Here is a 23,791-nt window from a genome sequence, read left to right on the forward strand (position 1 = left end):
AAGTAGTTTATACATGTACATATTAACAAATACATAACTTTAACGTTGGAATCCCAAACATAAAAAGCAGTTTAAAAAATGTGTACACGGATGCATTACATGCACACAGACACGCACAGAGAGGTTATCTTTAAAAAGGGCACCGAGGAACAGATAGAACATTAAACTCATCCTTTCATAAATCCCAGGGCACATTCATAACAGGAGTCGGACAGATTTTGTTTTCTACCACATAGTTCTATAAAAATAAACTGTCATCACAACATCCTTGTGGTAGTAAAAGGCCATATTTGCCTGCAGTTAAATCCAACAGCAGCTGCTCTATGGAAAAAGACGGCCCAATAATTGGCTTCTTTCACCTCTGTTAATCACGAACAAAAGTGTCATTCAGTTTGAAAATGGACAAAATGCTCCAATGGATGGTCAGCTAGCTGAGCCAATGGGGTGGAATAACAATAACCCTGTAGCATTTTCCTTTTTCCTTTTGTTTGGTCTTTCAAAGCCCTTAATTAAGACCTGCACAAAGCGCCCCTACAGGCTTTTTTCAATGAGGCATTACACGCCTGTTTTCTTGTATTTAAAGAAAAAAAAAATAGCAGGGATTTTCTGAAACACATTAAACAGAATACACAATTTCCATTTATTTGCAACTGAAACACTGTTAAAATTTTAGAGCTTAAATATTATCATCAGTAACAAAGCAAGTTCTTTCCATTTCAGACTTGGGGATTGGAGGGTGAATGAGGAATTGTTTAGAAGGGAGGTGGGGGAAGCTGAAGCCCAAGTAGGAGAGGAGAGCGCCCAAATGAAGAAGTGTTACAGAGCCATTTCTCCAGAAATAAAACTCTGGTCAGACATAACAGACATAATTTAGAAAGAGCTAGACTGGTCTCCTAAATCTTTCAATAGCTTAAAATAAGTTATATATATATAAGTTATATATATTTTCCCCATATATATATATGGGGAAACATATATATATAAGTTATATATATTTTCCCCATATATATATATGGGGAAAAACAACAAAACATGCAATACTCTTAAAAGCAAACAACTTAGACAACTGAAACAAAGGGTAAAATTTGGAATTGTATCTGCTTCTTACAAACTCCTTTAAAGAACTGCATAGAAAAAGACAGTGTTTTTACAATGAGACAATCTGTGTAAGAACTTTGTGTAGTTCTATAATTGATTTCTGCCTGTAAATTTTTTTCTATCTTGGCCTGAACAAAAAGCTTCATGTAATTCTGGTGGATAAGAATCAGAATGTCTTGCTTTAAAAATACCCATACCCTAATTAACTTTTCATTATTCGATTTTCTTTTTTTGCACAGCTTCAGAAAGGCTGTTGTGTTCATTTTTAAATGCTCTGAAATATAATCTTTTGGGGTTTTGAACTGTTCTGAAAATACCTAGGTTTACCCATAATTTGTTCTTCCCTCCCCCCTCCCTCGCAAATATCCTGAGTGACAGCTTAATGTGACAGTTTTCTTGCCACAATTCACCAAAGGGGAGTGGCAGGTAGGGTTCTCGGGGAACAAATACCTAACAAAGCCATCATTCTGGGGAGTTACTTCCAAACTGTCAATCCAATCCATCAAGTGGAATGTGCTCCACTATTCTCTTGTAAATGTGCTTATTTCAAACCAGGCAGAGGCCAGGCAGCTGCCCTAAGAAGACTAAATGACCCAGCTCAAATGTCACCTCTGCTGCGAAGCCTTACAACTCCCCAAGGCAGAGCAAGTTTCTTTCCTCCTGGCTCCCACGGCCCTTTGTTCATCCCTCCTTACGGCCCTCCCACACTGTATTTTATTTGAGTTCATGCCCATCTTCTCCACCAAACCAGGTCACCCATGGACACTTCTGAGCCAGCATGAGAGAGTGGAGGAGGGGTCAGGATCTGCAGTAAAACCACTTGGGTTCAAATCCTGGTTAGAGAGTCTAACATGACCTTGGACATGTTACTTGAATATTTTGTCCCTCCGTGTTATCTAGAATACCTTTCTCCTAGAGTTGTTGTGAGGATCAAGTAAACTAACATATGTAAAGCTCTTCCCACAGTGCCTGACACACACCAGGAGAGTGAGCAATGCTAAAATAGGAAGCGCCTTTTCATACGTCCCTGGGCCCTCTGTATGTCCTCTTTGGAGAAGTGTCTATTCAGGTCCTTTGCCCATTTTTAGTTGGATTTTTTTTTACTATTGAATTTTGTAAGTTTTTAATAAATTTTGGATATTAACCCCTTATCAGATGTATGGGTGAATATGTTCTCCCATTCTAAGGGTTCTTTTTATTTTGTTGATGATTTCCTTCACCATGCAAAAATGTTTTAGTTTGATGTAGTCCCATCTGTTTATTTTTTTTGTTTGTTTCCCTTGCCTGGGAAGGGATATCTAATAAAATAAAATTTTATTTTATTAAATAAATTATTTATTTTATTAATAAAAAATCTAATAAAATATTGCTACAAGCAATGCCTGAGATTTTACTGCCTATGTTTTCTTCTAGGACTTTTTGGTTTTAGGTCCAATATTTAAGTCTTTAATCCATTTTGAATTTATTCTTGTGTGTGGTGTATGAAGGTAATCTAGTTTCATTTTTCTGCACATTATCTGTCCAATTTTGCCAATACCATTTATTGAATAAACTGTCATTACACCATTTTATGTGCTTGCTTCCTCTGTCAAACAGTAATTGACTATAAAGGTGTAGGTTTATTTCTGGACTCTCTATTCTGTTCCATTGATCTATGTGTCTGTTTTTATGCAAGTACCATACAGTTTTAATTACTATGGCCCTATAATGTAGTTTCATACTAGGTAGCATGATTCCTCCAACTTTGTACTTCTTTCTCAGAATCGGTGTTCCTATTCAGGGCCTTTTGTGGTATCACTAATCATCAGACAAATGCAGATTAAAACCAAAACGAGATTATCATCTTACACAATTTCCAAAAGCAAACTTTCTGTGCCCTTCAATTTATCCACATTTAAAAGTATGTCATGTACAAGGCCCATACAGGAAAGAGAAGAGCTAAGAAGATGCCGAGTGAGACTGGATCCCTGCTCTCAGAGAGCTTACAAGCAATTCTCCGCATCTGGAAATATATTGTATTAATGGCTGATGTTATCCTTTCACAATACATTTGACTAACATGCATTTTCTCAACAAGGTATTAAATCATCAAATATTTCAAAGATTTAGGTACAATGAACTTGTCTCATTTTGCTAAGGGAAGAGAAAGTTAAGAATTTAAGGATGTTATATTTCGTATTTCGATAAACCCTGTAATTTTTACTAATGCTCCATGTTAACAGAGCATGTGCATCGAACCCAGGCCCTTAACCTGAGGCTCTATGATAACAGTATTGTTCTCTGGAGCACTGGACGTGCCAAATCTAACTTATGCATGAAGTTAAAAGATTTGGGGTTATGAAAAAATGTGTAGCAAAGTCGTTTTGTTTCCATTATTCTCTTTTCAAAAACTGTACCATGAAAGATAGCATCACTTGTTTAAATGTAGCAGTTCTAGTGAGGCCTACTTTAATGAAATCATTACTAACCTAAAACCATGATTAAAATAAGTCATCTAGAGTTTCAGTAATTTTTTAGCTGAAAAGAATGGTATGGAAACAATGATTTCGCTACACACTTGTTTGTGACCCAAATCCTTTCATCAAAAAAAAAATAATAATAATTGGACGAGAGTCTGAATAACTCGTTAAATTAGCTACAAATAATATATTTGCATTTAACAATGCCAGGTAGATTTACTGCAACACGTGCCCTCTAGAAAGTAATAACAGACTAACAGGAATGGGCTCTTTAAATCAACCACGGGACCAGCCCCCCTGGGGGCAGGGAAGGGTACAGCCTCCTACCAGAGGAGACCACCAACAAAGGTCCTTTCTCACTGGCTCCAGGAGTGTTTCAAATTCAAATAATACAACAAAAAATGCACACCATAATAAATTCTGGTGGTTTTTCTTTTTTTTTCCCCATAGAAGTATGCAAGGAGAGGGAGGAAATTCACCTACTTGACAATATCTCACACTATCATAAGTCAACTAAGCTGTAGTAATACAATCAAACTTTTTCAAGAGTCGTATAGCCTCATCCAAGAGAAAGTGGTGACCAGCATCTTAAAACAGTCCAGATACTAATTAGCTGTCTGTAAAATAACTGATGCCTATTTAAATATAACAAATCCTTAAAAGGTCCCTGAGAATTTAAAAATATTGAATTTTTTATAGCAGTGACTTTCAAGAATATTTAAAACACGCAATATCTGACTATGTAGTCAGGGTCACAGACCTCTTCCCCCTCAGATTATCAAATAAAAAAATGACAACAGCCAACACAACAACAGCTGTCCAGTGTGAATCAATCAAAATTGTATCAGTTTTTTTGGTCAGATTGGCAAAAAATAAATATATATATTTTGGTGTGCTGCAGAATTTTAGAAATTAGTTTGTATGTGCCATGAAATGACAAAGGTTGAAAAATCATTGTATTATAATATCAGTATAATTAAATAACAAATCTATTTCAATCATTGCATGAAGTTTTGAAAATATGGGCAAAATTCTGTTGCTTGAGATGCTACTTACAGAAATCCAACAGCAAATGTCTGCACTAGGCTGAATATTTTTAACTCTAAGAATATTCCCGAAAACAGACCATAGGAGGCCTTCTGCTGCTTCTGTTCTACGTCCCACCCAAGCCTGTAACAAGCAAACTGCTTTATCACCTGCCTTTCTGTAGTCAGTGACCATTCCTGTTATTTTTATGTTAGGAAAGTGAGTTGGTTCCCCTAAAAACCTAATAATCTGCTGCAAATGTCTTATAAACACAGAAATTGAAGGTGGAACTGGCTACATAAAGCCCCTCCTTCAAAAACATTTTTGAATTAGTATGATAAATGTGATACTGTGCTTTCTAACACAGTGGAGTTGTACCGCAAACAACAGAGTGGCTGGCAAGTATCTTCACTGTAGAATACCCAATTACCCTGTGATGCCACTGTTATTCTAGACCTTGTCTGGGACCAGTGGCGCAGTTACTGTTTAAGGAAATAGTGAGAGACAAAATTTTGAAGCTGGATGAAAGAAGACCCAGGAGTGAAGCTCTCAAACTATATTGCCAAAAAAAAAAAAAGGGATATTGAACAAACCTTCTAAATTGTCTATAGCGACGTGGGCATATTATTCTACTTGGTAGAATTATTCTACTAGGTAGAATGAGGACTTTCAGTCCCTCCTGGGAGAAAACGTATTTTCAGTAACACAAACATCCATGTTGAAATGGAAGAATTCCCCACAATGTTGGTGTGAAATTTAAAAAAGAAACACGCACATGAAAAATTTGGTTCTCATCACCATTCCTTGCTTCAGGGACCTAGAAGCAACTACAACTATAGTAAAAACTGAACAAAATATGACCAACACACCTCTGCTGTTGCCACATAAACCTCAACTTCACCCAGTAAGCCTGACCCCTCAGCACGGACAGGGACACCGTGACTTAACGCTCTGTTCTAGACAACGATGACTGCGCGCGACTGCCTAAAAGTGTGTATTTCTTTAAAATACTGAAGTTTGCCCTGGCTGGTGTAGCTCAGTGGATTAAGCACGGGCCTGCAAACTAGAGGATGGCAGTTCTATTCCCAGTCAGGGCACATGCCTGGGTTGCAGGCCAGTTCCCAACAGGATGCATGAGAGGCAACCATACATTGATATTTCTCTCCCTCTCTCCTTCCCCTCTAAAAATAAATAAATAAAATCTTTAAAAAAATACTGAAGTTTAAGAGCCTCACCTTATTTCAGGCGTCAGCATAATTTTTCACTTACAGTAAGAAAATGTTCAATTGAAAGAGACCAGAAGAGAACTATTTAGTGCCGTTAAGGCATGAACTTTTTCATCCTGCAACTTCAGACAAATGCATCACGCCACTACTCTAATGAGGACCATCCACCAGTCACATCACTCAAGCACCAAGGCCTCGGTCGCCATGTGAAAGGTATACATTATGGCCCGGAGGCAGCTCCAGGCACTGCTGAGCTTGGATCTGCTCACTGAGCAACCATGTTGTTCCAAACAAACTAAATGCTTAAGGGGCTAAAGGGCAGTGGAGGCAATTATTGGAAGGAAATTTCTCACTAGGCCAGAAAGGAATAATTAAGTCTCTGCCTGCTAAATCACATTACTGGGGTTAACAATGAAGTAATCAAGTGTAAATGGTAATACAGCCCATCTATAGGACTCATGAAAAGAAATTAAGGTTGTGGGTAATGTAGACTATTGTTACTTAAATACCACAAAAATTAGTCCCCAAAACTTCATTCATTTATCCTCTCTTTATACAAATGTGTGTGCTCTTTGTGGGAGGCAAGAAATTGGTTAATCCAGCAATTAAGGCAAATATACTGAATCATCAGAAGTAAAACACCACTCAGCTACTAACTCACAGGCAGAGATCCAACAGCATTCCCCACACTGCTCAGGCTGTACCGAGCCCTCACTAACAAAAGACCTCCATAATAGGAGATGCATGTGGGTTTTACTCAAATATATGGCTAAACCATTTAAATGATAAACCTAATGCAAACTTTATATATAGTACCTTCTATGTGCAGGACATAGAAGAGAATTTACACATATAGAACTGTGGGAAATCTGGGGTGGGAAACTGGGGGGAAAGATGGAGGAGACCTACACAATCTCCCAACGACTGCTCAATAGCAATGAAAACCGGTTATTCTCTAAGGGAGCCAAATAAGGTTGACCCGAGAGTTAAAAGGTCTACATTCAGACCTTAGCTCTGTAACCTCAGGTGATATGATAACCTCACCTCATAGACTCCGTTTCTTCATTTTACTTGAGGAATGAGGCCAAGACTAAGATTTCTCAAGACTCTAAACTGACCTGATCTGTCTGTTATTGTTAAAATAATTTAAGACTCACTGGATGCTACAAAAATAAACAGTTCATAGAGTTCCTAAGTACCCTTCACCCAGCTTTTCCCAATGGTAGCATCTTACATAACCACAATACATTAGGAAATTTATGTATGAACGAAACTACAGACCCTGCTCATGCCCCACTAGTGTCTCTATGCACTCATTTTTTTAATCACATGTACAGATTTATGTAATAACCAGTACAATCACGATAAGAAACTACTTCATTACCACAAAAAGACCCTGGACATGTTACTCCACCTAAAACCAAGCCCTGGGTGGAATGAAAACTTTCAACTCTTCCTGGCAGAAGACTTAATTTCTTGCAAATGACAGGTATTTTCAAATTCCATAAACTTCCATGCAGAAAATGACACAGAACTACCCATGATGTTGTTGCTGTGAAATAAAAATATGCTCAAGAGAAACTTTGCTCTCCTCTCCATTCCTTACTTTAAAGCTCTAGATACAACTGCACCTGCGGTATAAACTAAACAAATACAACAAGGGCATCCTGCCTCCTGCTTACTGTCTTTTTACAGTCACCCTCTCCTCCCATCTCTAACTCGAGCAACCACTGACCTGTTCTCTGTCCCTACACTTGGGTCATTTACTAGCATGTGCTAAATGGAATCATACTGCATACGAAACCTCTTGAGACTGGCTCTTCCACTCAGCATAATACCCATGGCAATGGACCCACTTGGTTGCCTGTACCGATAGCTTGTTCTCTTACTGCTGTGCACAACTCCACTGTGTTGATGCACCAGTTTGTTATGGCATGTTGATTGTATTCCTTTTATGTGTCAGTTAAGTCACCATTATGGCATGGGGAGAAACTGTTCAAATCTTGTTTCACCACTGCTTAAGATGAATTCATATTTCAATAGATACTGACGGGTAATCTTAATCAGCAATTATCTTAATCAATTCCTTCAGGCCTTCCCTGAATACCCTACTTAAATAGTGAGCCCCCTTCATCCTACTTTGTTTTCCTTGACAATCACCTGACCTTACTTTTTTATTGTGTTTCTTTTTTTTATTGTCTACCAGCACACCTACCCTCCTCCATGCCAGGTAAGGTTCACATCAGGGCAGGGATGCTGTCAGATATCCATAGTATGTGTCCCCAGCACTGAGAGCAGTTCCTAACACATAAAGCACTTAATAAACATATATTGAACAAATTCGTTTAAGTACTGACATTATTTCAATAAGTAGTTATTACTTTAAAGTTGAAAGATTATTGATTCCATGAGCCATTATACAAATATTAGTAACTCTCAAAACATAGTTTGAACTGGTCAAATTATTTGCGTGAAACCTTTTTATTCACCTCTATAAATTAACGACTTCCTACAATTTCAGTAAAGTATAGACCCATGAAAGACTGGTCAAAGACAAAGAAGAAGAACCAGAAATGTTACCATCTGACAAGCAATCAAAGTCAAAAGTCTTATTAAGTGTTAAGGGGTTTACATAGTCAAAGAAAATACCATAAATTCAGATAACGAGCTCCCTTCTGCTTTGTTTTGTTTTTAGCGTACTCTGGAGGGCTACTTATGGTTCTGGGCAAGTCATACCACTAAATGTAACTGCTTTTGTTCCCTGTTGAATGGAGAATTTCACCAAGTCAACTGCTTTCCACCAGTGCTTAAAAGAAGTAGACGGAGAAAGGAGGGAAGGTTTGAAAGATACTAGCAAGACTTTGGTATTATGACATATGTAATTAAAAGGTTTAGCAAATAATGAACAGGTATCAAGTCTATAAACATGTAAATGTAAATAAACATCCTTCGGGAAATGGACTTTTGGTTTCCCCCAGGGAGAGACCTCGCCTTTCTGATGAGTGGTCCATAACACATACAGAGTTTTATGACCACTGCGCCAGATGACCTTGAAGATTTAGAAGAGTCCAAATTTACATTCTAAGAAGTGGAGAACACTTCAAAATAGATGTCACCTCTCCAAAACAAAATTCCTCATCTATAAAATGAGCAGTTCATGGTATCGATGACATGTAAGATAGATGAGTAGTTGCATCTAGAAGCAGCACTAAAGGACAACTGTCATACAACCCCTCAACCAAATAACCCTGGTTGGAAAAACCAAGATTCCTCACCCCATCTACACGTATCATTTATTACCTGTGTGTCATCACCACCTATGGTTTCTCCATCTCTAAAATGGAGAAAATAAAATAAAATAACAGCATGTACTTTAGAGAGAGAACACATGTGAAGCATTTCTCATACTGCCTGGTACTCAATAACACTCATTATAATTAGCATCTGAGTTAATAACAAAATGATGCTGCTGGTTTAGCTGAATGGCAAAAGAGACCATAAAGAAGCTCTTCATAACAAAGAATGCCACGTAAGTGAAATGAAGAAGCCAAAAATGCTTCCAGGAGAAGATAACCTTTAAGTCACCCAGTAAATGACTACCCAGGATGGGGCTGACTGTCACCAGTGCACTCAAAATCAAAACTGTGGCCACAGATTCTATCACGAACAGACCTGCTGCTAAAGGAAGGAACACACAGACCCAAGCAGGAACCCATCTAGTCTGTAAAATATTAACAGTTTAATAAACATCGGCTCACACAATCAACACAGTGTTCAAATCAACTAAAGAGTACCAATTGAATTAATACCAAGTGGACCAAATGAAATGCCCTGGGAAGAAAAAAAAAGGCTCATGGGTGATTCACTTTTAAGCTGACTTCCCTATAAAAACATCTTCAACAGGAGAGGCAGGAAATTCCAGTGAGTGAAAGGGAGCAGCTATATGGAAACCATCACACTTTGCTTTTTCATTTACTTCAGGGTTTTGGTTTGAAGAAGCACATTCAGGAACCTCCTTAAGAAACAGAAAAGTGAGTATGTGAACGGATCTGATCCTCACGTACCATCTACGTGAATTCCGTGAAGGAAAAAGCAAGCCAAGATGCACATGACTGGTGTTTTCCTTGCACAGAAAAACACTATTAACATAGAAAATGATATGATAGATTTCAAACAGGGATATACAAAAAGCAAAGAGTCTAAGTGAAAGAAAGTTTAAAATTCTGTGCAGGGTGGAGGGGAATGAAGGGGGGAAATAGAACCGTAATGACATAATCAATAAAATATATTTAAAAACCAAAAACAAAACAAAAAACAAATGTATGGATCACTAAATAGACACCACAATAAAAACATAAAAAATGTTAAAAAAAAAAGAAATGGAGATCACATGGAGGGTTAGCAACAGGAAAGTGGGAGGAGGAGAAGAGGGGAGAAGGTACAGAAAATAAGTAGCATGGACAGTAGGTAGAAAATAGACAGGGGGGAGGGCAAGAATAGTATGGGAAATATAGAATCTAAAGAACTTGTGACACATGGACATAAACTAAAGGGGGGATAGTGAGGGAGGGGTGTGCAGGGTGGAGGGGAATGAAGGGGGGGAAATGGGACAACTGTAATGGCATAATCAATAAAATATATTAAAAAGAAAGAAATTCTGCTATGAACAAAAGATAACTTTACACGGTGAGATTTTTACATATAGGTTACTCCCCAGTCAAATCAATCTCTCAAGCTTATGTACATACATGTGTGTGCTTCTTCAGGATGTGTTATTTTCAGTCCTGTTTTTACCCTGTAATGACCTGTAGCCTCTCACCACATCATTTCTCATGTTACCTTTTCCTCTTCTGATAAACTCTGTCAACTATCCAAGCAAACTATAAACACACTAAACTCCTGAGTTTTACAGACCAACAACCACCCACAAACTGTGGGACCACTGAGCAAGTTACCTTAGCCTTTCAAATTTCAGTTTGTTCACTTATAAAATGAGAACCATGCCAGGGACCTAGAGACAGTTCCTGGTGGAAATTAGTATTAAAATATGTAACACACCGAATACGCAAGTAGGCCTAGCAATTTCTCACCCAATTTCCATTTTTTGGAACCAGATTTTCCAAACACGGTTACACTACTAGTTCAGTTTTTTCATTGCAAGCAAAATGCTCCAACTCTACAGAAGTCATTGGAGGCACCATAGTAATGGCAGGATATCAAAAAGGGGGCTGAGAATTTTACTCTTTTTATAAGTACAGACATTTAGACAGAATCAGTTGTCACAGCTTTTGCTAATACTAGACATGTGCCATGCTAAGTATAATGAGGCTCTAATTAGTGTTCACACCTTTATCTGTAAGACATTAAAATCTAAACCAATACTTCCTTACTAACCTATATTTATTAGTATATGATCCAGAAATTTCGCTTTGAGGTATTTACACAAGTAAAATGAAAACCTAGATTCATACAAAAACCTCTATGTGAAGATTTGTATTGGCTTTACCTGTATTTACCAAAAACTGGAAACGAGGCAAATGTCTCTCAACTGGGGGATGGGCAAATTGTGGCCCATTCATATAAGGAAATGCTTCTCAGCAATAAAAGTGAGTATTTTGTACTGACACATGCAACATCATGGTAGAATCTTCAATATGTACATAGGAAAAGCCAGGTACAAGACTACACTGTTTTGTCCCACTTATAGAGCATTCTGGTAAATGCAAAACAATATACAATGAGAGACCCAAAGGCAGATGACGGATATCAGTTGCGAAGGATGGTAAAAGGGGTTGAGTACAAAGGACACAGGGAGTGATGGAAGTATTCTAGCATCAGGGGTGTTCAACCCACAGCCCGCAAGCCGTAGGCAGACCAGGATGGCTAGGAATGCAGCCCAATGCAAAATCCTAAACTTATTTAAAACATTACGAGATTTTTTTTTTTCATTAGTGTTTATTTAATGTGTAGCCCAAGACAACTCTTCTTCCAGGGTGGCCCAGAGACACCAAAAGATTGGACACGCCTATTCGACAGTGGTGGTGATTATATTACTGCGTACATTTCGAAATTCACAGAACTATATACTAAGACTGAGGTTTGCAGGAGTTTTCCTTATAACTTCATAGTTACGAAGATCAGTTAAGTACTCAGTTACAGAAGGAAGATGGAACATCTAAGATTCAACTAACTGATTTAGGATAAAAGTATGGCAGTATGAAAAGAAAGGGGGAACCTCAAATAGACTCATTTGTGAAGAACCATAAAACCTAAACTTCTAAAAATGTAACTTTCCAAGAGCCAACGAATTTGAAGAAAATCTATTATTACCAAGTACTGACAAAGGAATTATTCTTTTGAAAAAATGGGAAAGGCGGTCATTTCCAGTGGCACACTGTTTTATATAGCTAATGTGTAGTAATATATGAAGAACCTCCAAAATACTTTCCAGATGAGATGCATATATCCATTTAAATATTTGGCTCTATCTGGTATAAAAGGAGAGCTTAATTCCTTTCTGATAAATCATCAAGTGCTGTCAAAACCAGCCCGCACAACTAGGAAACAACAAAACCAGAAATTCAGGCTGGGGTGACTTGAGGGTTAGAAAGGACCCTGACGAAATGTATGTCATTCTTCTGCCAAAGTCATGAATCTTTTCATCTTTGAATGTCATGGAGTTTTTCCCCCCTCCCTCTATAATATCACCTCAGCCAGAGTGGTGTCAGGGGCAAATTCTTTTAACACAGAAGAAGACATGAGAATGACAGCAACTGATGGACCCCTCTCCCACACATTCCTGGTCTTCTCAGTGTCACACCTGCTCACAAGCCTCCACACCGGGGATTCAGATGCCACAAAGCCAAGCCATGAAGGCTCGCTGAACTGAAACCATGTCCCCAAGTAGAAGGCTGGTTCTGGGCAACAAAACCCTTTATCGGTCAATACAGCAGTGCTGGGCTAGCATGAGAAACATTCATTCATCTCCTTCTGTGAACTGACCAGAGACACATAAAGGCAGAGAGTCCTCGAGGCATGCTCTGCATTCTTTGTTCCTTACTTGTACATCCATCTAACACACACCACTTATCCAACCTAGGAAAATAGCATCCAAATGTCAGGCACACACACGTACACATACGCACAGACTCGCTGCCTTTGGTGAAATACATAATTGAGTAGAATCCCCACCGTGGAAGCAGGTTACACAAACTTAATTCAATCTAGTATTAGAAACCCATTTATCAGGAACACAGATGCCTTCTCCATAGAATGTAATGGAGCTTGGAAAATACAGTTTGATTGCTAACTGCAGAGCCTGTGGTTAGTGCACAAACTTGCCAACCTTCCACAAAGTATGAAGCCTTCTGCTGCACGCCCTCCCAGCCTCAGACTGTTTGCAAAGGACAGGGATGAAGTATCCCATATGTTTTCTTTGTCGGTGACATGGCTATTGAAAGCAAGGCCATGGTAGTCTCCCTGCTGAGGGACTGGGTCAGGCTATTCATGTGTAACCGGGCAGATGTCAAGATGGTAATGGGAAAAACATCTCAAGCTTTTTTTTTTTTTTTTTTAAAGAAAAAGACCCAGGGTAGAAAACGCACAACTGTATTTGAACCACTCAGCCAATCTAAATAGGTTGTGAGCACCGCTGCATACGTTAGCTGCTGCCCTGGCTTTACAATGCACTTTCCAATGGGGTCTGAATCAAAACCCAGAAAAGTTTTTAAAGTTTCAGAGGAAGATTTAACTGTGCTTCACAGGGATGCCATATAACTTTTCAGAAATACAAAAGATTTTAAAGAAAAGATGTTAGTTCTAAAATTACTTTTAAGGTAATAAGCTTGTCTTGATCCACAAAGCACAAGCATTAGTTGTTTTTTTTTTTTTTCTTAAAAAAGCCCTTGCCTGGGCTTTTTTTTTTTTAATTTTATTTATTTATCTTTAGAGGGGAAGGGAAGGAGAGAGCCAGAGAAACATCAATGTATGGTTGCCCTGCATGCATCCCCTGCTGGGAATTGGCCTGCAGGGAACTGGCCTGCAACCCAGGAATGTGCCCTGACTGGGAATCGAACCGCGATTGTCTGGTTCGCAGGCCCGCGCTCAATCCACTGAGCTACACCAGCCAGGGCACAAGCATTAGTTTTAAATGTTAAAAAAAAAAAAAAGGAAAAGAATAGATAGGCAGCCAATAATTGGTAAAATATCACTTTTGAAGTCCTTTTTAAAAAGTCCTCTCTAATCTGTACATTTCTAGGAACAAAGTGATGTGAAGAAATGAGAGCACAGTTAACCTGTGGATCCCGAGTAAATCTCAGCCATCACCCACACGGAAAGTGGCCTGAGAGCCTATACGGAGCCCTCACTGGCATGAGGGTTCGCTAAGAATTAGTGCATTTAATGAGAATCCTCAGTCTTCCAACGTGCGCAGGCAGAAAATTAGTATCTAAAGGTCACACTAACACCGTCCAGTGTCCTCTGCCCTTTTGATGTGAGAAGAAACTGTGTCCCTGTTGGGACAGCACCTGGCTCCTCGACCAGACACCTCAGGAAAAGCAGTGCCAAGTCACCAAGAAAAAATACCATGTCCCCTGAGCTCCCTCCTCCAGAGAAACCCCACCTCTCCACCACCAGGCTTTCTGGTTAGAAGGGGAGTCGTGCCACCTACGAGACCGTATCTTGATTGATAAAAACCTATGTGCTATTCTTTCTCCACCAGGATCTTTGTGATTTTCTAAATGAAAAATCTCCCAGAGGAGTAACCGCTTTTTCACTGACATACTGCCTCACCTGTGCCATTTACAACAGGATTTGAGCCTGATACACATTCAAAAAACCAGAGAAATAGGATTTAGAATTTTAAGTCACAAGATGAAAATATACATATCCAACTGCTTAGTCGCGCCCAAAAGAAACAAACAACTGGTTGCTCGCTGTCACTGAAAGAGATCATGCTGTAGTGCTTCCTACATGGGACCCTTGGAGATGGAGTCGAGCTGTCTTTTTGCAGATGGGAAAGCCAGTGCCGAAGGGATTAAGTAAAATGTCCAAGCTGACAGATTTAGGGGCTCGGGGGTCTTCACTCCTTGTGTTGCACGCTCAAAAAAAAAATATTTCTGAAGGCCTGTTCACAAAAATATGCCTATAAAAAGAAAGCTGGAGCGTGGACAATGACATAAATAGCTGGACTACATGACCATGGACTCAAAATGACCTTGGAGAGAACAGAAGGCCAAAAAGAAATTTTTCTTTGTATTACAAAGATTAAAAATATGAAGATTTTAAAAAAACCTCATCAAAATGAGATGAGTTAGTGGAAGCAGCCCAGCAGGGATAAAAACTGGTATTAAGTAAGATAAACTACCAAATACAGTTAGTAAACCCAGAAGGTATGATTTTTAAAGGATACTAAAATATTTGAGGTATATTACATTTATTTAACATTCTCTTAACTCTGATCAAGTTATATGAGAATTCTGTATATGCTTCAATTGTTGCGATATAAAGTACTTGAAAAGGACCCAAGGGGCAATTATCATATTCAGAAAATGCAAAGACCGGGCCCTGGCTAGGTAGCTCAGCTGGTTAGATCACTGTCCTGATATGCCACAATTGTGGGTTCAATCCCCAGTCTGGGCACAAATAAGGATCAACCAGTGGATGCATAAATAAGTGGAATAACAAACCAATCTCCCTCTCTCTCTCATACACATGCACCCTTCCTCTCTGAAATCAATTTTATAAAAAGAAAGAAAATGCAAATACTAGATTAATTTAGTGTTTAAAACAGAAGCACACATGAACAGTCTTCGAAAACATTAAGAAACCTAAACATTAGTCACCATTATCTGCCTTCTCTCCCACCACGCCAGGAAAGAGTTGATAGACTTTAGAATACTGAATTTCTAAGGTGTCCAGTTATTCAAGACATAGTGCTCTCCTTCTCTGGAGAATTCTTCTGCAAGAAAGCAGCCCTCTAAGATGGATCACACACACAGGAAGGGTGGCAATTTAGAACAGAGCAGCAACCACAGGTCTTCTCTCTCCTGAGGAGACCTAGGCCACCAAGTATTTCACACATTACTCACATATTTTTTTTCTGAGAGTCTCTAAGCATGAAGCTTACCCCTTAGGAAAATGGAAAAACCAGGAAGTTCATGAACAACCCAAACCAATGAATTTGAGAAAAGGCTGTGACTTGGAAGCTCCTTCCAGGACCTTTTGGAAGGTCTTGCACCTTCCAAACCAGAAATGTGAAGAGAGGGAGAATTACTAACATCCGTCTACCTTCCTAGGAAAACAGCTCTAATCAAGCTGCTCAGGGGAGTTTCAATGTCACCACTTGGACTAAGTTACTCTGCCGTCTACACCAGGAGCTACAGTGAGAACTTCACCACCTGAGGGGGACGAAGAAGTGAGACCAGAAGTGATTCCAGGCACATCCCTTGGCCCTGCCTAGTACAGTTCCAACATAGGTGCCGTCTCTCTGCCAATTTCTGTCCCTCTTCCTAGGAGGGAACATTTCCCCAAATAAAACTTTAAAAATATACTGGAATGGGGAAAATCTAACTAGGAATTTTTCTGGATAGCAAGTTCTAAAATCTGATTTAAATATCAGAAATATTTTGTTGACAGAGTGCATTGAGATTTCATTCTTTCGATGGTCAATGTTATATTTAAAACTGTTTCTAAAAAAAATGGCTACATTCTTCTACTATGAAAATACAGAAGAAAAACACTGGCCAAAGGGGCTTACATACAAGCTTTACTTACATTGGCTCAGAATACTCAAATACAAATTAAATACAAAGGATACAGTCTCATTAAATGTATCTTGAGATGCATCGGACATGCTTCCTCTACACATGTCACTAGCACAGACAAAAGACCAGCCTGCGATCTAAACGTACACCCGTCCTTGGCCCAGCTGCCTCCCGAAATATCTATGGTTTACATTTCCTTACAAGGATATTCTTATATTCCAATGGACCAACACGTTGCCACAGGGAATTGGTCCAATGCTTTCTCCATAAAGACCTTTTAGTACAGAAGAGCTAGGAGAACTATAAAAATATATATTTTTAAATATATTAATTTCTTGGACTATTAGAAGGGCATTCCTGGATTTTAAACACTTGCCTCTAAAATAAGAAATGCATAATGTCAAATTTTGCTCCTGTGCTTTTTTTACAATTAAAATATGTCGTAGTATCCAAACATGCTTTACAGACTAAAAACAACCACCTCAAACACTCTGTTTGAAGCATTTGTACATGACACAGAATACTTCAGAATGCTTTAAGAACCTTGCTAAAAACAGTCTCGGTCATATACATTCTTTAATAACAAATACTTGTCAAATTAAATTTACTTTGTCAAATACTTGGGTGAGTCAAGAGTACATACTACTATATAGTCCCATCTTGCCATTTAAGAGGGTTATCTGAGTACTTACTTGCCAATGCGTTTAGAAAGTTGCAAAGTTATTGAATGTATATGAACTACAAAGTCATGATCTGTCTCCTGCTAGGATTGGTTTCTAAACTCAGTTTTGAACTCACCCTACTTCAGACAATAGAGCTGACACCTCACCTACACTTTAACCATCAAGCACTTACACATGCACACACACAAATGTCAAGAAAGGCAGACAAATTAGCCTTTGTGTAAGAGCACTGATTTGCTAAATGCCCTAAATCTTTCTTTTTTACTGAAAGAATTTTAAAATAGAGCATTTTATTATCCTCGATGAAGCTTTTAAAAAAAAAACTACACTTTACTGAACACAGCTGGGGGAAAAAGGGAAAAAGTTATCCGTGGTTCTTCTAGGTATAGGAAAACAAGCTTTACGATTGCCAAAAAACCATGAAGGCTGAGGGAGGCAGTTAAAGAGCAAGCTGTATAACATATTCGAGGGCCAAAACCTTGAGATCCAGTTTTAAAAATTAAAAGAGTTAAGCTGTCTTATTAAAAACACTGTTAAGTTATATTAGTTATTTTTCAGAGTGAAGCACATACTTGGCAGGGTTTATTAACTTTTAATACAGGCCTGCCCATACCAATAGGTCCTGTGCTTTATGTCACTTTATATATATTTTATAGAGAAAATGTCAATAAGTCACTACAGGATTCTTAAAAATTTGCCTTCCATTCTGCCCAGATCCAGAGAATCTGAAAGCAGTGACAAACGTCAGCCATCATCTACTCCAATACCCACTGTTTACTGATAAGAAAATGAAACCACAAGGATAGGCACAACCAAAGAGTCCAGAAACCAAAATCCAGACTTACAGGCTGCCAGTACTTTAAACTATTTAAAGATGACTAAAATAAGAATTTGAGAGATAGACTAACAAAGGCCAAGAAAATGCCTAAACTTGCCTGGATCCACCTACTAGTACAGAACTTTGATCATTCCCTAAGAGATTAAGTTGTCAATGTTACCTTACAACTCCAATGTTAAGAGCCAAGTGCCTGGACAATAAATGCATGTCATACCATAACTGTCTTCAGCATTTAGTTCAACTGAAAACTATAAAATATCAGTGGTGATCGCAAGCCTGAAGGAGCCCAGAATGACAGAATTACTGGTTCCAACCCTAGGAATTGCTCAGACCACATCCAGCACATTGTTGCCTTGTGAGGCAGTGAGTTCCCCATTCAGTGGAAATATTTCTCCAGTAGAGTTGGGCAACTGGAGTCTTCGTGGTAGGTGAGAGCCCATGATTTAAGCACCTATACAGAGCAAATCCTAGAAAAGTATTTTAAAAATCAAATAGAAATAGAACTCTTGGCAATAAGAGCTGTTTACTTTCTTGTTTTAAGGTGAAGAAATTAAGGTCCCAAAGGGTTACGTATGTGACACTCTGCAGGTCACTCCACGTTCCCCAAAGAATGCCCTTTCCTCTCCTGCAGTTAAACACAACCCAGGAGTTTATAAAGTACAGGACTGAAAGATGTTCATATTGTTCGCATATTGGCCTTGTCTAGAACCAAGTTCACATCTATATAATATAAATATATCTCTAGAAAGACACACCACACACACTAACAATGACACTTATAGATGGTAATACAGAAATCAAGAAATATCAAAACTCTACCATCAAAAAAGGTATAAACTATTCATCACTGACTACTGACCTGCCAGGGAATAAAACGGACATTGGAGGAAACATTAGAAAATATTTCTTTTTTGTTTTTATTGATTTTATTATTAAGAAAAGTTTAAATGATACTATTAATAGTATCATTAATAGAAGAGAGGTGTTTAGTGTAGTAAAAAATAAATAAAACCTCAGTGAAGAATCTCAGATGATGCTTCCAAAAAGAGAAAAAATAAACAACAGATTGTTTAAAAATACTTCCAAGTCCCTCAGGTAACCATCAATTTTATATCGAAAGCTCAATAACCTGCCCAAGTACAGGGTATTCACATTGTGAAGGTTAAAGAGATTATGACTAATTATATGGAAGTGAGGACATTGAGTAACTTTTTGTGCATTATCCAAATTACTGAAACAGGGTGATTTTATTTTCCAAGTGTTAAGCCATACCCACAGGAAACAAGCGGGGCTATTCTACCCTAGAAAGGCGCCTTAGCTAGTCATGCATTCTGCAACAAGTCTCCATGGCAAATTTCCTAACACACACTTCTAAACACAAAGAACTCCTCCTCCAAGTGAGTGGTAATAAATGGGCTTCTGCAACTCCAACCAGAATTATATCCTGCTACTCCTGGGATCTTTTTGTGAGAGGATCAGAACATGATCCTCACCGTGCCACCCTGAAATTGTGCAAGAATTATAAAATCACAGAACTTCTGGAAGCTGCCAGCAGCCTTAGATATAATCTAGTGAATCCAATTACTTCATTTTTCAGATGAGGAAATTGTGCCACACACACAAAGTAGAATGACTTGCCCAAGGCCACACAATTACTTAGTGGCAAGGTCCAGACAACGATCAAGGGCTCAGACGCACCACCATTGCCATGAAGCCACAGAAACAGCCTTTATAATCTTAAAACCGTGTACCAGACATAATCTAGGACACGGAGACTTATGCTCCAGGCTTACAGTTCTCCAACTCCATGTCACACATACCAGAGGACAACTGTGCACAGTCCCCTCCCTACCATCCTTGTGACTTCATCTCTTTCTCCCCCCATCAAGAATCTTGGAATATAGGTGATTAAGAATGACTTTATTACCATAATACAGGAATAACTTTCAATCCTTTTTGACAAAATAAACTTTGAAAATTTAATACTAGTAAGTAAGAGTACTTCCTTTAAAACACTTCAGGGTGAACTGTGACAAGCCAGTGCATTGTGACACAGGGTTGAGAAATGCTGTTGCAAAACAAATAATCACTACAGGTGCAGCGTACGGTGTGAACACGGGAGTCCCATCAACAATCCTGAGGATTACTACTGACTCTGCCCCTCGCCTCAGATAAGGCCCCTTTCAGCAGGAAACAAACACTGTTAGACTGAACAAGTTCAAACGAGCCTGAAGGAGAAGCAGCAAGTATCCTCTCTCTGGGGCCTTCTCAGATCTGGACAAAGACTAAGTAAGTGGTGAGAAGGCTGAATTTGGCAAATGTGTGTGTGAATAGCGTTGGAATTCCAATTCCTAGTTCTGCCCCTCCGCATGGCCTTGAGTCCTTATTTACCCACTGGAACATTTTTAAATGCCTCCTATGGACCAGGCTCAGTGGACTCCAAGTGGGGATAAAATGAAACCCCTGTTCTCTATCAGGTCTGGGATGCACACACCCCTGAGATAGGTGAAGGAGCAACGCTACTGAGGAATGAGAAGAAAATAAAAGAACTTTGTTAATAATTACAGTCTCATCTCTTTAACTTCCATTCTTGTATTGGTAATGTTATATTTAACACAATTGGTCTTGATGAACATGCTCCAGAAATTAGGAGTCTGTGAGCTGAAGTTTGGGAACCAGGGATCTGGTCCCTTCGTATATAATTGAAACTCACTTAAAGCTGTGATGGGAGAGCATATTAGGAAAGAGACCTCGGATGAGCCCAAGGTGTCTTGTAAGACACAGTGGAGTGTGCAGACCCATAGTACCTGTGACCCTCCTTGACTTGGCTTTTGAGAATCACTGGACTAGCTGGTTTCCCCAAAAGTAAACATACTGCCCTTGAAATGCCCTTTAGATGGGGTGGTCATATGCTATATACTTTTGACAGTGAAATGAAGAGTATTAGGGTAAAATAAGGATGTCAAGGTGGAAGAATATATAATACACTTGCTCACCACTTGTAGCTCAGAAAGTGCTATGATGATGATAGTTTAGGCAATCTAATCCGGACTGGTGCCAGCTACTTTTCTGTTTCCCAAGCCATGAACAATATATTTTCTAATGCTTAAGGTTTAGAATACAGCATTTCACTACCTTCAGTGAATCCTAAAGGAAGATGCCTGACGCTCTATGCAGAGGAGTGTGCTCTCATAAAAATGTGACGTTTCTTTGTGGTTTTAGGTACTCATGTAAAATAGCCCTTTTTCTTATAGGGCAAGCCTACTCATTAAACTCGAGGAATCTGCTAAACAAGGTCTTTACAACGATCAAAACAGTAAAATTATGCTTTTCTATTATAGAGAGGCTCCAGGGAGGTTTCGGGTAAAAGGCAGCTCTCCTGAGTCAATTTCCTAAAAATTTCAAGAAGACCTGGGGGGGTGGGGGGTGAGAACAGCCTGATCTTCTCTACTCAGGTCTTCTTTCCCTCACTTCCCCTACAACTTTCCCACTGAATGTGCCTTTGCGGGCAAACTGTTCTTCACTACGAAGGGAACTTTTTTCAGTGTAAAGGTAAATTTCACCATACTGAAGGGAAATGTCTTCAAATACACATCTAATGTCTGACACTGGCCGGGGGGCGGGGGGTGGGGTGGCAGGGAAGGGGAAGAAAACTTGAGAAAGGGACTGGAGGCCAAAGAATGAGACAGGTTCCGAGGCACTAACCCATACTGGAGGGCAATAGAACATGTCCCACTACCCACCTGGAAATACAACACTGCTCGGGCCTACAGAGAAAGGATTTCTTCACCAGGTCTGTTATTCCTTTAAAACTGTCTGTTTCTAAGAGGTCCTTTTCAGTAGCTATAAGGGAAAAGGAAATTCCCTTTTCACCAGGGCCTCTCGGAATCCCTTTCTCTCGGTTTTTTCACTGCGCTACATTTAATCGCTCAGCTGGGCACGCAACACAAGAACGAGAGCATACAGCAAGCCCTGCACTCAATTACCTTATTCTTTCTCTATTGGTGGCATTTGCCAAGGCCACCTCCAAGACTGATTTCAGATACCTCTTCTTTTCAAAAGGGAATGTCTAAAGCTCTCGGGTCCCCGTTTGAGGAGGGAGATTGGAAGTCAGAGCCATTTGAGTGTTTTCCCACCACAGGCAGCCCAAAAGGAAAGTTCTGCTGGTCACGGTACAGCAGAAAACTGCTGCCTACCTTTCCAATTGGGCAGAACATATATGCTCTGCAACTTTTTTCTCCCAACATCCTGACCTTCAGGTTAGAATTCCTTCTTGAAAATGTCTTCTTGGGTAAGAAGAGTATTTTCACCAAGAGAAACCTGCAATTTCCCCCTCCTTCTCCCTCATTTTGTCCTGGTTTCCCTGCCCACTCCAGAGCCCTGGCGTTTGTTGGGGAGTCCAGAGTGGAACTAGACAGAGGTGCCAGGTCTCTCTACCTGGGATAGGGCCCAACAGGAAGGAGGTTCGCACTCAAGTACAGGTGTTTCTTCTCCCCACATGCTGGAACCCAGGAGGTTCCAGGTGCTTCCCCAAGAAACGTGCTCGCGTCTGCAGACTTAGGCCAAGTTTTAGGCGCCCTTACCCCGCCGACTGCAAACCTCTTGCCAGCTGAGCGGGGGCCCGCGTGAAATGGGAAGGTTGCGCAAAAAGGGTGCCAGGGGCAAGCGTTTCCTGATTCCCCCTCCTCCTTGGCCCCAGATACCCAGACACACTTGGTGGTAGAAGGCGGGGGGGGGGGGGGTGGTGGTGGCTGTGCCCTAAAAGTCTGTAAAAAGAGCTACCTCCGGCTCACACACGGACTGGCCAACTCTGGAAAGCCCGCGGCGCCGGAGTTGGTGCCAAGCACCCACACACACAGGTGACCAGTGCCCCCTCCCTCCTCGAAACAGAAGGGTGGGGTGGACTGACCACTGGCTCCGCCCCCCCACCGACCCCCAATCCTCCTTCCTCCGATCCCACTCCCCCCGCCCCGTCCGCCCCCGCTTCCCACACTCACAGCGCTAGGGTGAAGGCGCTGAGCCCCTCGGGCACGGACGTCAGCCCCTTCCCGGAGCAGTCCACCCGACGGTCACCGTCGCAGCTGCAGGGCGCCGCGCAGAGAGGCGGCGCCGCGCCGCTGGGCTCGGCGGAGCAGCGCAGCCCCAGGGCGAGGAAGCACAGCAGCCCCAGCGGGCCCGGCATTGCTGCGGCAGCCTCCTGAACCCGCCTCTCCCGCGGCGCCGCTCGCTCCGCGCGCCTCTGCTGCCCTCCGACGCCCTCCGACGCCCCCCGCCGCCCCGGGGCGGCCGGCCTGCAGGTTTGAGCCGCGGCTCTCCGGTCTCGGCGGTCACGGGGACTCGGCCCCTTCAACAGTCCGCAGCAACAGCGCAGGGACGCGGCGCTCCGGAGTTTCGCCTTTCCCGCTGCTCCATGGAAGCGCAGAGGCAGCTCTGCTCCTCTGGCGGCTCAGGCCAGCTGGCCTGGCCGGGCGCAGCTGCGGAAACCGCGCTCTGCCATCGCACCCGCCTTCCAGTCCCCGGCCTTTCGCCGCAGCCGCTTTTCAAGGTTGCGGACCGCAGCCTTCAGCCATGCCGGCCCCTCGCCCCAGCCCCCGCCCGGCTCTCGCACAAACACCCGGGATCTTTCTCGCTCGCTCGCCGCTGCGGCTCAATCTCCTCCCGTCCTTTTCCCTTCTAGGGTTGCGCGCTCGAGTTCCCA

At 40.8% G+C, this 23,791-nt stretch overlaps 1 protein-coding gene across 1 annotated transcript in view; it reads right to left on the bottom strand.

Annotated features, from left to right (window-relative positions):
• Positions 1-23,535, bottom strand: part of LGR4 (leucine rich repeat containing G protein-coupled receptor 4) — a 96,911-nt gene extending 73,376 nt beyond the window's left edge. Inside the window, exon 1 of the mRNA XM_037146036.2 lies at positions 23,091-23,535. Coding sequence (XP_037001931.2) covers positions 23,091-23,275 — 185 coding nt within the window. The 5' untranslated portion in view covers positions 23,276-23,535. The remainder of the gene's footprint in view (positions 1-23,090) is intronic.
• Between the last annotated feature and the right edge of the window lie 256 nt (positions 23,536-23,791).

Source organism: Artibeus jamaicensis, unplaced genomic scaffold, assembly GCF_021234435.1.
Source record: "Artibeus jamaicensis isolate MK-2021 breed Jamaican fruit bat unplaced genomic scaffold, CSHL_Jam_final contig_797, whole genome shotgun sequence".
Lineage (NCBI taxonomy): Eukaryota > Metazoa > Chordata > Mammalia > Chiroptera > Phyllostomidae > Artibeus > Artibeus jamaicensis.